General features: G+C 42.8%; 1 protein-coding gene across 1 annotated transcript in view; it reads right to left on the reverse strand.

Annotated features, from left to right (window-relative positions):
- Positions 1–15,406, reverse strand: part of DNAH6 (dynein axonemal heavy chain 6) — a 3,423,448-nt gene that overhangs the window by 522,539 nt on the left and 2,885,503 nt on the right. The window contains exon 57 of the mRNA XM_069626424.1: positions 6,413–6,577. Coding sequence (XP_069482525.1) covers positions 6,413–6,577 — 165 coding nt within the window. The remainder of the gene's footprint in view (positions 1–6,412; positions 6,578–15,406) is intronic.

Below are 15,406 nucleotides of genomic sequence, written 5' to 3' on the forward strand. Positions count from 1 at the left end.
AGGTGCATGGAGGTAATGCCTGACTCAGCTACCTGTAATCTTCATTACTCCTAGTCCCACTCTTCGTCATCCCAGTACTTAACTTTGAGGCAAGGAGCCTCATACGTAAGCTCTGGGACAAGGAAAACGGACGTGAAGGTAATTCTGGGCAAAGGAGTTGATTTTGGAGATTGGGGTAAGGGGTGGGAGGGAGAGGGGATGTGTGGGGGTGGGAGTGTACGATAAATCATAATGGCTGTCCATGTCAAGGCTAAGCAGGCATGATATGTGGTATTAGTGGCTAGAGTCATTTTGGTGCAGCCAGTCTAGTCATTCATCAGTTTAGTATGATATTTTTTTACTGCGCATTTCTGATAAAGCAGTCCTGCTAATTGAAATTACCTGGCTAGAATGGCATTTGGGTACTGCCAGTCTAGCCGATTCTTATTGCGGCATTGTATATTTTTCTGGGCATCTGTGATAAAATGATATATGATATGATATAAGTCATTTATAACACGCCTGTACACAAGTGTTTCTAGGTGCGACAACACAAGGGAGGATAGACAGGAGGACAAGACAAACAATCTTACTAGGCATTGTGTCATTCAGATTGTGCAAGTGCGAGAACGAAAAAATGCAAGGGGAAAGGGAGGGGGGAAGTGCAAGGAAGAGCGGTGGGGAAAACAGAGCAATAATGCTCTGTGTAAGTGCAGCACGGCTCTGGTTAGTGCAAGGAGAACAAGGGACTGTAGGGTTACAGTTACAGCTCCAAAGTGCATGGAAGGCACGGAGGTAGTGCAATGGTGACTGATCATGAAAGAGCCTGGACTCAGTGAGACTCTGGGGGTAGCCAAGCAACCAGTCGGTACAGCAAACAGCTAGGTCAGGTAGGTCAGCAGGGAAGGGAGAGGGAGAAAGCAGAGGAGAAGAGAAAAGTTTTGAGCTGCTTCCGGAACTTCAGGTAGTCCGGGGCAGGGGGGTCATTCAAGAGGGAGGCACATGCAGATGAGAGAGATCTACCCCCCACTCTCTGCCTGGAGAAGCGTCTAACCATAAGAGAGTTGGAGGTAGCTGGGGGAAGGGTTCGAGCAGGAAGGTATTTCGGAAGAGAGCATTGGATGTAGTGTGGGTCCCGACCCCAGAACGCCTTGTGGACAATGCAAAGGATCTTGAACTTGATCCTTGCAGCCACTGGGAGCCAATGGAGAGATTTCAGGGTTGGAGAGATACAATCCCTGGGCTTGAGGCCAAGGATAAGTCTCACAGTCCTGTTCTAGATTAGTTGCAGAGGGCAGAGAGTAGAGGAAGGCATATTGAGAAAGAGGTTGTTGCAGTAGTCCAGCCTAGAGGGAAACAGGGCTCTGGAGACAGTGAGCTTCTGGGTGAAAGTGAGGAAGGTAAGAGTCCCTTTGAGGAGGAGCCGCTTGTAGTGGGGCTCCTTTGCGACATACAAGATGTGAGGAGAGACAGAAAGGGTGGAGTCGAAGATGACACAAAGGTTGTTTGCCTTGCAGAAAGGCAAAGGAAGAGGGCCCAAGGTGGGCGGACAGAATAAGAGAGGGAAAGCACGGGCAGGGGTCCCAGTGAGAAAGATCTCCATCTTACTGGCATTAAGGCAGAGATTGTTGGAGGCGTACCAATACTGAATCGTGGATAGACAGTCAGGAATGAGCGAGGGGGGTGAGGAATCTGAAGGAAAGCGGAGTGTCATCTGCATAACACTGAAAGTCAGAGGAGAAGGTAGAGATCACGTGGCCAAAGGGGCCAAATAGAGGTTGAAAAACCAGGGAGAGAGGATAGAGCTCTGGGGAACGTGACAGGTATAGAGAGAGGTGGCAGAGAGAAAGGTACCAAGTTGGACCTGGGAGGGGCAGTCCAAGAGGAAGGAGGTCAGCCACTCCAAGGCCTGATCCGTGATGCCCAGTTTCTCACATAGTCGATTGATCAGGATGGCGTGGTTGACTGTGTCAAAAGTAGAGGAAAGATCAAGGAGGATTAGGACAGAAGGAATGCTGGAGTCAAGGTTAGAGAGCAGTTCTTCACGGGTGTTCAGTAGAGCAGTTTCCGTGCCTCATATTCAGTGTGGAGATTATGCTGGGAGATGGCCAGTTTTTCCCAGAGTTTGCCCAGGAAAGGGCTGATGGAGATAGAGTGATAGTTTGCCGGGCAGGTAGGATCGGCAGACGGCTTCTTGAGGAGTGGGTGCACAAGGGAGAGCTTAAGGGGAAAGGTGAACGTTAAGGCTGGAGAGAGGGTGTCAATATGGTCCTTGATGGTTCAGGAGGAGCAGGGGAGCACCTGTTTGGACAACACTTCATAGATCGGACTTGACTAGAAAATTAATCAGGTGTTGTAAGAGAGAAAGAGGAGAAAGGAGGAGAAGAAGTAGAGATGGCCAAAGGGGGGCCGAGAGAGGAAGAGGAGATAGATGACAGGATGTCCTGAGTTTTAGCCAGAGCCATACAGAGGGCCTGGGAGGGAACAGGAGAGGTAGAGACCGCAACAGGATTGACCAGTTCCTTGCAGATTTTTAAGAGTTTGTCCTTGTTGTTAGAGGCCGCAGAGACCTGGGCTTGAATGTGTGCTCTCATCTTGATGAGTGTTATTGCTTTGACTGGCATTTTGGTGCAACCAGTCTAGGTATGTCGAAATGTGGCCTGGCATGCTTTACTGTAATGTTATTACGTGTCTACACTAGTCTACATTGTGCAGCCAGTGGGACATGTTTTAAATGTAGCATGGCATTTTTAATAGCAAAGCATTAATGTTCCTGTGCATTGTTGGTGACTTGCTTGTATTGGATTGGTGTTACCCTACAAAACAATTGCAAACACTCTGGCTTTTTAGCCAATTTTTCTCAGCATGTGTGCTGTATATTGAATTAAAACACATATTGTGCCTCATTACAAGTGTGCCGGTTATTAACGGTGCCGCTGCTTCCGTGTTTCCCATTCCCACAGAGTCCTATGTGACTCTATGGGAATGGGGATTTACAGAATTACCAGCGCCTCACTTCCCGGTGCCAAGGCTGTAATACCCCGGTGTTACCAGGAAGTCAGGCGCTGCTAAATTGTTTCGGGTCTGGCGGCAACTCACCGATATCACAGGCAGGGTTACCACCAGACCCGTAATGAGGCTCATTTATATCTTTCTCCTAATACAGTGAGCAGCATACCCCTTCAACAGCACGTTTGTGCGTATTGTGCAATTGTGATAATCTAAGCCCGCCTAGAGTGTGGCACAACCCGTGATTTGTTGCTGAGTTGGGGGGGGGGGGCTCAACATGGCTTACAGGGGCCCCCCACATTTTGTGTTACGCCACTGTACGCTGCCTTATTGTGACTGTGGTATGATGTAATAAGAGGAGTGGTAGGATATTCTGCACAGTACCAAGGTACAGAATTCCTTGTAACGAGGTATTTCAGAGTTTACTTTAAAGGAATGAGAACAAATGCAAAACTCTGTAGAAGAGGTCACAGATATTGCAAAGACGCAAACCAAAATGACGTGAATTTGAAGAATTTTGCCAAAGATCGTCCACTGACCAAAGTGGTTATTTGAACCACACACATAGGATTGTATTTCACAAGTCGTGCCCTAATGATTGCGTGCCTATGTTTGCATTATTGTTCAACGATAAGGAGCCCATAAAGCGATCGTTCTAAGGAGCTTCCATCTTATTGCAGCTCTGTTCATGGGTATGAGGGACCAGCAAGGCATGTCCCTCCACAAAACAGATGCAGGTGGAAACAAGAATTGGACAGACGGTAATGGTGGCAACATTTATAAGCCATGTGAAAACATGTATAACGCTTGCAAATTGACCTACTAATGATCTAATGATCAAATAAAATAAATATTTGATGTTTTATAATATATGTATTTATCTTTTTACTTATTTATATTCCTATTTCGTTTTTATATACATGTTTTTATATATTTAAATTAAATGTTTAACAGAGAAGTATAACTGGGGCTCATTAATGTCATTATGTCTCTTCATTGCCCTGTTCTGTTTTTAGGACTCATACCCTACATACCTGGTTCCTTTGGTACAGCCAAGCAATCATACATGTGTGAATAGATTCTGGTGATGAATAGAGTGGCTTTTATTATATGAAAATGGGTTGGACAGGGAATATTATTGCAACGTGGGATTTTCTTTCTAAGTGTCTAGACACTTCAGTGATGTTGAGCCAAATCATGAAGCCGTTTACCTATACTAACAAGTTATTGTCTATCCTCGAGACACCTTATCCAGTAAAGTCTGAAAAGAAGTGGTAAATTCAACACCTTGGGCCTCATTACAAGTTTGGAGGTAGCCATGGCGCTATTAGCACCATGGCTACCTCCAAACTCGGGTCCAGGTTCCTTGAACTAGGAATTACCAGGCCATTCCAACCTTGGAGGACCCGGTAATTCCTCATTCAAAATACCCATCCGCATTCCCATTCAAGCCCCCATTAGCTCCCTGGTCCTTTAGCGGCTCCCGCTAAGGCCAGCTGGTAAAACCAGCTGCCCTCAGCGCGACCCGCTAAGGGACCTCGTAATGCGGCGGTAAGGGGTTAACGGCACCGGCATCCTTACCGGCGCCATAAACCCCTTATCGCTGACCTCATAATGAGGCCCCTTGTCTTAACAATTCTTCAGCCTCCAGGCTACCTTAAGCTGAACAGTGAAAACAGATTTGTTCCAAGGATTGGCCTAAAGCAAAGTCCAAGATCTAATCTTCAAATTCCAGCCCTATTCTATTACAACAATTTCCTTTGAGAAGGTTCTTGCAGTGGCTGTTTACAGTCTGATCTCTCTTTCACGCCTCTCTGCTTATGCTTTGTGACTCAAGGCCTCCCCCAGGTTTAATGCTTTGTGGTAACTCTGTTCTATAGGATTCACCTCAGCAGTTACTAATGGTCTTTTCCCACACCTTCGGTTTGTCAGAGTTCACTAGAGGTCTCTCCCAGATCTTGGCTTTGGCAGGATTCAAAACAGGCCCCCGCTTGGACACAGGCTTGTGGACCTTTGCGCTCTCACGATTCACAAACATTCCCTCTGTGACCATAGCTTTCTCAGGATTCAGAACAGTAATAATGGGTATTTCTCCCCCATTTGTGTCCTTGTCAGCAGTGGATAGCGTGTCACCCTCCTGCCAAGTGGCAGGCGTCTCTTCCAATTACCTTGGGGTTGCTGGTTGACAGCCACTGGCGTAGGCTTTCCAGTTCCTTCAAGGCTTAGAATGCATATTCAAAAAGCCATGGTCAGCTTTGCTGACCAGGGCCTTCAGACATCAGACATAGAGCAATGCTAGGGTGGCCCTTCTGATGTTCTCCCAAATAGTTAATGCTTTCCTCCAGACAACAGTCCTTTCCCGAACAGGACTACCAGGAATCTCCCCTTGTGTTAAGAGAGCACAAGTAGGCACATCTACCTACTCCAGGACCCTTTTTCCTCTTCTGCCTCTTTCCAGCCTCTTTTTATATTCATTTGGACCTTGCTCCTAATATTGATCATGATAGGTTATCCCATTTTCTGGTTTGAAGTCTCAAACTTATTGGTTACTTTCTTAGAAGCCTTCACTTTCTCTCATCGTTATTTCACTTTTGGAGCAGCTCTTCTACGTGTTACTTGCCTGATAGCATTTACTGTTGGTAATGAGAGCTGCAGATGTTTTAAAAGCGTTTGTGGCAAGTGGAGCCATCTTGGAAATGTTCACTATGCATAGAGCAGGTCTGTGGCAATCAGACGCTACTCAGCCCTTCTGGTGATCCTGACGCCTGATCTATGCATGCCTTCCCTCAGTCACTTCCAATCAAGTAAGCATGATCTATTTGTGTGTTTCGAACACCACTCATTCACAGAATACAGACTTTTCAGAGTTTCATGTCATTTATTCCCATTTCCAGGGTACAGGGACTATTTGCAAGGCTTCCTGGTAGTTGGTGACTTCTAAGCCATGACCACCTACCACGAATCTGGATATATTAGCAAGTCTTTGGGGCGATAGAGAGTTGTGGGATCCATCTTTCTCTACCCTGTTTGACGCACATCAGGTAGCGGCCAGGCCAACCCAGTCTCTAGTGGTATGCTTCTTAAATTTTAAATAAGCGATAGTGTTGTTTTCTTTTTTCTTTTACCCAAATTGTATTGTGCTTTTTAATCATTGCTGTTTGTTGTCTCATTGCAAAGGTTTCCTTTGTACAAACCATAAGCACTTAATAAAATAAATGTTTTAAAAAAGAATAAAATAAAAGAAATAGTGGCTTTCTTCTCCTACACATAAGGGTGGGGAGTTAAGACAACTTACCAAATACCACAGCAGCAGAAAGTGTCTAGAATGGAACATGTACTGTTGAAATACAAAAACTTTACTTTCCAATTCGATTCCTGAATTGAAATTAGGGGAGAATAACATGTTTTAAAACATATCTCTTACCTCAGGAAGATAGTGGGGATTGGGCATTTTCGTTGTCATGTAGAATTTAAAATTTTTGTCATAATCAATGTCAGAATCTCCAAGACGAATGAGAATTCTTCCTCCCGTAACAAAGGTTTGTTTTAAAAGAATTGGCTCCAAAGCAGGGTCCAACGATTCCTTGAGCTTTAGAAAAACAAAAGCAAAATAGTAATATTTTGAGGTCAATGTGAACGTTGGGGTGATGAGGCACTGGAAGGTAAACATTTTGTTAGCCTAGCTTGCCCAATGTATAAGAACCCCATCCGACCCTTCTTAGACAAAAGTCCCACAGAATTAAGTTAACCCCATAGCTCCTGTGTCACGTATTGATGTGATAAAGGGTGGCAACAATGTAGGTGTCATTACAGTTACAGTGGATGTTGTGTAACAATAGTGAAATTCACCAGATGCTGTGGTGGTGAATTTTAGTCACAGGGTGTGTGGCTTTTGGGCATTTTTATTAGACGGCTCCGTAAATAAAAAAGGAACAAGGCTTTATAGGGCCCACCACAATCCAGTTTCCTTGGAAAATCAAACTCTTTCTTCTGGCCATTATTTGGCAGTAGAGACCCCACAATCAGGTTGAGTGACTTTATTTTGGTAAACATTAGATGTCAGTAGATATGGACCACGGCGTTCGGCCAGCCTTCCCATTTGCTTGCCTACGTTTGTCAGACTTTGCGTGTTCTCCAGCATTATTCTTGCAAAACTAATACTATTATTTCCCTCTGCCTGTCCTTGCCGTTACTTTATTTCATGTGCAGTACTCCTTTTAAGTACACCAACTCTGATTGGCTTTGTTCAATTTTTTCAATTTTAGCTAGATTGCACTTTCCAGTGTTACTCTTGTACATCTGCAGTCCAGTTTCAGATTTGTAATTGCACATTTGTAAAGTGCTTATACACAAGTGAAGTACTTCAAAGCACTTCAAGGCAGGAAGGGAACAAGGGAATACAGTAGTCATTCTTAGGCCTTGAAGATTCCAAATGATCTAACAACAATAACTAGAATACTATGCCAGAGGCATATCTACTAGCGAAGTGCGTGACAAAGTGTGGAGGGAGAAAGGAACCCACAGAACAATAAACTACAGTACTAGGCCTGGCAACATTTCTGATGGCTTGGTGGTTGGTTATCTAATGCGCCTATGCATGAGTATTTTAGGCACAACCAAGCTAGGGAGGGGATACAGAGGGAGGTCAGTATAGACAGACTTGCTAGGCCTAGTACATTCAAGGACGTGCAAGTGCGCAGAACAGGAAGAGCGAGGGACGGGGAGGGGAACAAGTGCGCCCAGTCCAGCAGGGGCCTGCGTTAAGTGCAGAGTGGCTGCCCCTCTCATGGAACATATTGCATTAGTGCCAAGCAGAGTGTAGATGCCCAGAGGCAAGTTCAGGACTGGCGGGGGGGCCTGGGACTTGTGAGGCGCTGGAGGTGCACCAGGTGACCAGTTAGCAACTGAGCAGGTTGGGGAAGAGAAAAAAGGAGGGAAAGAAGCAAAGAGAAAGGCGGTTAGCAGGGAACTGGAGAGAGAAAGAGGAGGAGAAGAGGCCTTAGATTTGAACCTGTACATCTAAGAACTGCCCAACCTTGCCTTCCCCAGTAAGCTCCCCACTCTATTTTTCTCTGCTTCCTTCACTGTGCCCTCCCCCCCATGGTCGTAAAGTGCTCCGTTGCTTCCCGAAGCTAGGTCCATGCAGAATAAAAACCCAAATAATAATGATAAGAATCCATTAGCGTTACAAGATGCCCGCCACTGATACTGCTCTTGTCAACTTGAAGAATCATATACGTGTATGCAATAGGAACAGAGGGCCATGTCATGCAAGCCTTAACTTCAGTGCAATTTAATTCATGGGTTAATTGAATTGACTGTACTGACATTTTAACTGATTGGAACACTAAGATTATAACGTGTCAGTACCTTTTTTGTGATGGTGCTTTTCATACTTAGAAGATGGGGATTGTAGAATAGTTGTGATTTCTTATAAACTTAAATATGGTTATCTACACAACTGGTCTGACTGCATTGTAAAGTCTCCATTTCTTTCTTTTTTTCCAATATATTTAGGTGTGTTGGTTAAATCGAAACCTTTACACCAGTAGTACATCAGAATTAAAAACATCTTAATAACAACGAAGGAGAAAACATTTGATGACAAAATTCATCAAAAGTATATACATTACAGTATAGCAAAATATAATTACATCAAGATAAATTACACCATTAAAATACCTAAACAAATATTTAAAATACCTACTGGACAATATTTGCCACATGTGAAATGCTGCCAAATTAAGAACGGTCACATCCCCTGAATATAAAAATGCCCAAAATTGGTCAGCCTGGACATTTAAAAAAATCTTCTACAAATTTGCCATAATCTTTCCTATACATCGAAACGAGTTTGGAACACATGGTTAATAGATGACAAAGTTTCAACATCCAAACCACATATGCAACAGGTTCTAGATAAATAAGATATTTTGGTCCAGGAACCTAAGCGCTCGTTAGTCAGGTGTTGATTGAAGCAGGGCTTCATAAGAAAATGCCTTAAATTAGGGTTCCTGGTGTGTCCTAAATATCCAAAAGGCTTATTAATTGGAAAACCTTGAAGAACATACTATTTAAGGGTAGTCTTAGTAGCTAACCATTGCATGTTGTTACTTCTCTCCCAAACCTCAGCTTTTTGTCTTAATCTGTCCATTCACTTGCCTATTTGAGATAGGCATCTCAACCCATGAACTGGCCTCTTGTATGGGAGAGTGCTATGTGTGATAAACAATGTGCTGTCTGGATGTCAACTTCAATAGCTATGAAGATTTTAGACTTCTCCATGCTATAAGGCAGGAGTGCACATACATAGCATTTCTCCTTCCCACTTTCTTCATATGCGGATACCAAATATTATTCCCCAAGTGTGCTGTACTGTCAAGGTAATCATTTAGCTCCTTCCCACTTTCTTCATATGCGGATACCAAATGTTATTCCCCAAGTGTGCTGTACTGTCAAGGTAATCATTTAGCTCATGATCATCCTCCCTAGCATTTGTCTTGGATCTCGTTCTTTTCTTATGAGCCCCTAGAACCATCTCATGAAGTATGTCAGCATAGTTCCTTCCTACTGGACCAATCGTAGAATCATTTGTCAGTGGACTGGGTGCATCTACAAGTGCTACCTGAGTAGGAGAAAGTTCTAGAAGTTTCACCCTATCAACATAAGATTTAGGCATTAAAATGTCTCGCATAATCGCCATCTGTGACTTCCTTTTAGAAGCTAACCCTGATTCAATCATCACAGGACCATGTGCTCTCGTGTGTACCTCTAAAGTAGGGACAATCACATAAGGTCTTGACTGCCTCGTAGTTGCCACGTTTGTATCCTTCTCTAGCACAGAAGGATACACAGGAATCTTCACTCTGTTTATCTCTACATAATAAGCCGTTTGTACTGTAAATGAGAGCAGTATTACTATGAACAAAATACAGGTGTAAATTCTGCACAAACACAACCACTTGAAGCAATAACTTTTGACACATCGTGGACGTCTCTCGTGACCTGCCATGACGAAGTTGCTACTGATGCTGCCCATCTTTACTTTTAAGGAAGGAAAAAAATAATTTTTAATGGGGCAACATCATGCACTATTTCTGGAAGCTGTGGAATCGGCTCAAAAATTCCTCGATCAGCTTCAGCTGGCTGTTTATACAATAATAAACTCAAATTCCCACAAATTGGTCTTTGACCAGATGACATGAAGAGTTTTCTTTGAACATGAAACAAAAGTTCCTCAATTAATAAACCTTTTGATCTTCTTCCTCAAAAGTCTCATTCAGTTCTTAATGTTCTCTCAGAGTACCCATTCACTTGGTTTCATTGTGTGCTGCATTGTTTCTCGGATCTCAGGAAAGTTCAGACTTTGGTTTGTCTCCTAACAAAATGTGGGCATTCCTCTATCAGATAGAAAAATACTATACTGGCCAGTCTGTGTGCATTATCTGGTGACAGGGGCATTTGTGTTTCCCCACACTGAACTCAGGAAGCTGAAGGATATGCTAAATGATAGCTGCAAGCAATCTTCCCACAATTGGGCCATTCTTAGGATCTTGCAGGAACAAATGAACGTTCGTTGTTCTCCCCACCAGCGTAGGGTAAGCACACAAGATGAACAGGAAGACAGTAAGAACAATCCGGCATACGTTGTTGTTGGGCACCACCATAGGCACCCTAGAAAGAGTTGAATAAGAAAGGAGTCAGGGAACTGCTCCCTCTTCCCGATGTTGAAAAGGATCTACAGTTTTGGCAAACTCTCCTTTATGATCAAGACTTTAAACATGTCTTAATCCAATGTCAACAAGCTCCAGTGGCTCAAGAACAACTATCTTCCCTTAACTCCTTTTTTAGTGACTGAAAAGAGTGTCCCGAAATAAGCCACAGTCCAATGAACTCTTTGCTTTTACTTGACAGCAGCTTCTGCGTCCTTCTTGCTCGTCATAAACCTATTCTGCACGTGCTGTGTATTTGTACATACAGAAAACATCCATTCTTTACTGACTCCAATATATATGTACATGTTAGGCGCATGCCGCAATCTTTTCGCTATAAAGCTAGCCTCAAGGGTACGTTTTCTGCTTGCGTTTCTTTGCATATTTACACATGTAGAACAGCTTGATATCTTCATTATTTTCATAGCATAAGCTTCTTCATCTTGAGTCCAAGATGTCACTTATCTTCGATACTTTTTGATGCCTTATAGTGGCCTGCATTCTCTAGTTTCTGCATCTCTTCTATGTACGCCAGCTCTGCTCTGTGTGACGTCACCATTCTTCTTCATCATTCAATCGTCCTGTTTTCTTCCAGAATTTCATTCGAAAAGCCATCATACTGTCTCGTCTGCAGGTATGGTTGTCTCAATGGGAACCTTGCTTCCATGATTCTCCTTGGTATCTGTAGTTTCAATGGATCTGTACATGTCTCATGCTCCGGCTCCTGACATATAGGCAATATGGGTGAGGTGATTGAGGTGTGGGTGTTTAGCACCTTCTCTACAAAAGGTGTAAGGTAAGTGTCTCTGTTTTGAATAAGCAAAACATTTATAAAAATCCAATATGAAAATTCAACAAACAATCCTTGGACCAGGAGATGGTTCCCTTCTCCTGGATTATTGCAGGTAAAATAGTGGCAGTGTTCTTTTCAAACAATGATTCCTTAAGAGAAGCGGAAATGTCTCTTTCACACAACACTTTCTTCAGGATGGCAAAAATATCTTTTGGAAAAATAGCAAAAGTCTATTTTACACAACAGCTTTTTAAGGATTGCCAAAGCGCCTCTTCTACACAATAATTTCTCATGGTGATCTCATGGTATACCCTCCTGCCAGGTATCTTTTCAGAATGTCTTTCCCTTTTTATATAGATTACCTGGTATAATGCCCTGGCAGGAATCCCCCTTTGGGTGTTGCAGACCCTAGTGTATATTCCCCTGCCATGCATCTTTTCCCCAAAGGCTCACTGCCTGATGCGCTTCTTCTACCAGGATTTCCTACACTGTTCTCATTTAGTATAACACATTTGTACTCCTTCACTGTTAATACTGTGTTGACTTTAGGTACTACTTGTTTCAACTATCCCCAAATGGTTCTCCCATATATGGAGACTTGTACAAGTTCTGTCTGTTAACTTCTTCACTTGTATTTATTTGCCTGTGGCAATGCTTGTTCCAATTTTCCCCAAAAGGACATCTCATATATAGAGACTTATACAAGTTCTGCTTTTCAATTTCTTCATAAATCTTCGTTTGCTAGTGATAACATTTACTCCAACTTTCCCCATATTGACTTGTCTTACATGAGGATTTGTGTAAATTCTGGCTTTCTAAGTTACTTGGTCGGTATTCAAAGTAAGTGTTCAGTTGTTCATGTCTTTCGGCATGCCCTATGGGAAGACTCACCAATGTTTGATGGCGTTTCCAAATGTTGGCATGTTGATGCAGTGAAGTTTTTACCCTGGGAAAGGTTTGCCTGCTTTGCAGACCCTCATTCAGCTCTCTCGTCAACTTTGCTTTCCTCTGCCGGTAGAACTGTTGCTGCTCACCAAGACTGTGTCCCCAACTACCCCGCTGCTGCAGTCAGTCTTCCAGCGGTCCCCCCAAGGCATCCGCTGCACCTCTCATGGTCTCATGCCTCTCAGGTAAGTTATGCTCCAAAGTGGTTGCATGGAAGCGCTTGCCTCTTTCAGCACGTTCTGTTTTCCTGCGTCTGCTTCTGCCTTCGGTTCTGCTTCCCGCTTTGCCCACTCTGCATCTCTCTCCTCCAGCTCTACTTCTCAATTGCAGGTGTTCATCATTTTTAAATTTCCCGCGCAGCTGATTTCCATTATAACAACTAGTCTGCACGTTTAGCTTGGTATTCCCTTCAATCCACATTGACTCCTTCTTCCTCATCTCAGTACTTGAGGCTTCATGAGAGTTGGGGTCCATTAGAATTTTGGCTCTTTTAAAGTTTTGTTGTTTGGTACGGTTGTTAAAATCGAAACCTGAGACATGAGATGTTAAGTGATCAGTATATGTAATGGTATTTTGCTCAGATTGGCAGTATGCCATCTGCACTTTAGATGTTAGTGTTTTATTCAAAAGGGGTCGGGGGAGTATACTTTACCTCTCCTAATAGAATCATCCCCTCCTCCCGATCGTCATCCCCTCCCACATGATCCTCCCTCACAATACCACCCCAAGGGTCAGGATCAGGTAGCAGCTGCTGTTCCCTGGCCATGTGGGGGGAAACCATCACCGGGAAATCAGTGATGACCCTGCAGAAGTCATCACACGATTTAGAGATAGGTACTCCTTCTATCCCTGTTATTAGAGACACACAAAAAAGTCTGTTTTTCTGAGTGGTTTAGTCTTTTGAAGGTAATGCATGACAGCCCTTCTGACTTATAGGATATATAGGCTTTCTTTTCTATGTTGCATTCTTTGGGCTTTGGAAGAAAGCAGGAAGTTCTATGGATTGGTTTATGTGGAACTTTTGGGAGAAAATTGGGGATGTGTGCATAGTACCATCTCTATGCTGCATTCTTTGGGTTTTGGAAGAAAGCAGGAAGTTCAATGGATTGGTTTATGTGGAACTTTTGCGAGAACATCGGGAATGTGTGCGTAGTACCATCTTGTCCTTGTGAATAATGACAGAAGGATCTTGCACTCAAAGGGCTTGTAATTCACTAGCTCTCCTTATTGATGTGATAGCGACAAGGAAATCAGTTTTATATGTTAGATTTTTAAGACTGGCTTTGTGAATTGGCTCGAAGGGGGGCCCCCATGAGCTTTGTAAGCACACTATTCAAGTCCCAGCTGGGAGTTGGATTTGAAACTGGCGGGTACAACTTTTTCAAGAAATAAAGTGTCCCAAATTAGTGGACACTTGCGTTCCCTGAACACTTAATGTACTAGCAATATAGTCTATTAAAACTTATTTGAGTTAAGAGTTCTTCTCTTTTATAATGTATAAGGGAGTGGAGTATTCAAATTCATCATGTGAACTTATAACAATTTTATAACATTTTTCATCACATTTCTTAGTACAAGAAAATCAGACAATGGTGAGAACAAAGAAGAAAATCTATGAGATAAATCTATATGTATTTAAAAATGGAGCTTAACGCGTTACGGGAAGTGTAATCCCTTCATCAGGAGCAAATGATTCATGATGATCGTGTTTTTCAAACTTCAACTCATATCTACAAAATAAGCCAAAAATTCTAATGAGTGTGTCAGTTATTAATACAGCTAAGTTATTTGTTTCAGAAAAATGTAATCCAATTCAATAAATTCAATAAAGTAAATGAGAATCACCTTGTTAGAAATCACAAGGTGAACCTCGGATGGGAAATGTGTTTCTTTGTACTCATGTCATGTCTGGAGGTGTCCCCAATCTTAGTAGATGTCCGTTCAATAGAATACGCATAAGTGTATAAAATTTGGGATTTAACTCGTATTAATAGTCCAATGATAGGTTCAAAACGTAAACATACCTCTAATGGTACGATTAGGGCTTGATCCTGAAGGATAGTGGCATATGGGGGTACTGGACGCGGCAAGTGATTAGCTGAAAAAGTAAGGAAATAATGTTGCTGAGTAACTATGCAGCTAAGTAGTCTATATTCGGGATGTAAAATACTAGGTACTAACTAATCTAACACTATGTTGTTGAGCGTAACTAAGTTAAGCTTACCAAAAAGCTGAGACCGTAAGTATCGTATACTGGATGAGAGCCGAGAGGGCTCAAACATCCAAAATGGAAGTTTTACTAGGACGTTCAGTGCCCACAAATGCGTGCTGACGTCATTAGTAAAGAAAGATTAGGTTGGCTGTCAAGGTGCCTGTCCGGATCAGTCGGGGAACCTTTGTCGTGATGTTTAATCATATTATGAAGTCCAAAAAGTGATGTACTGGAATTTGAGGACATTTGTCCTAAACTCAGAAAGAAACATATCGTACAAATTATGTAGTAACTGTACGATTGCTCTCCCACAAGAAAATTGGATGCCACTAGTTATTGCATTATGAGGAAAAAGTGGGCTCTAGGTTAGAACACTCCTGTGCTGAGCTCAATTTGTATTCTGGTTGTCTCTTAATTGTTCCGTGCAAAGTCACAGGTGTGAAAAGGTGAACCCAACACATTTCATAATGAGAGAGTAGGAATTCCTGGTTACCTTGCTGCTATTAGTTTTCATGGAGTCTTGGGATTAGAAGAATTTACACACTAGATGCAGTGTTTGAAAGAGTGTTTTTTAATATGCATAGGGTAACTGACTGTTGGATCCAATTGGAGAGCTCTCCAATCGGATCCAACAGTCAGTTACAGAGGCGGAGGCAACAGGCTCGAAAATTGAGCAACTATTGAGCTCTCAACCATACAGCCATTAAGTTTTAACCTTCCATTCTCCAATCCAAGACCCTGACTACTTATCTTGCC

The sequence above is a fragment of the Ambystoma mexicanum genome, chromosome 6p (genome assembly GCF_040938575.1).
Source record: "Ambystoma mexicanum isolate Mex_15411 chromosome 6p, UKY_AmexF1_1, whole genome shotgun sequence".
NCBI lineage: Eukaryota > Metazoa > Chordata > Amphibia > Caudata > Ambystomatidae > Ambystoma > Ambystoma mexicanum.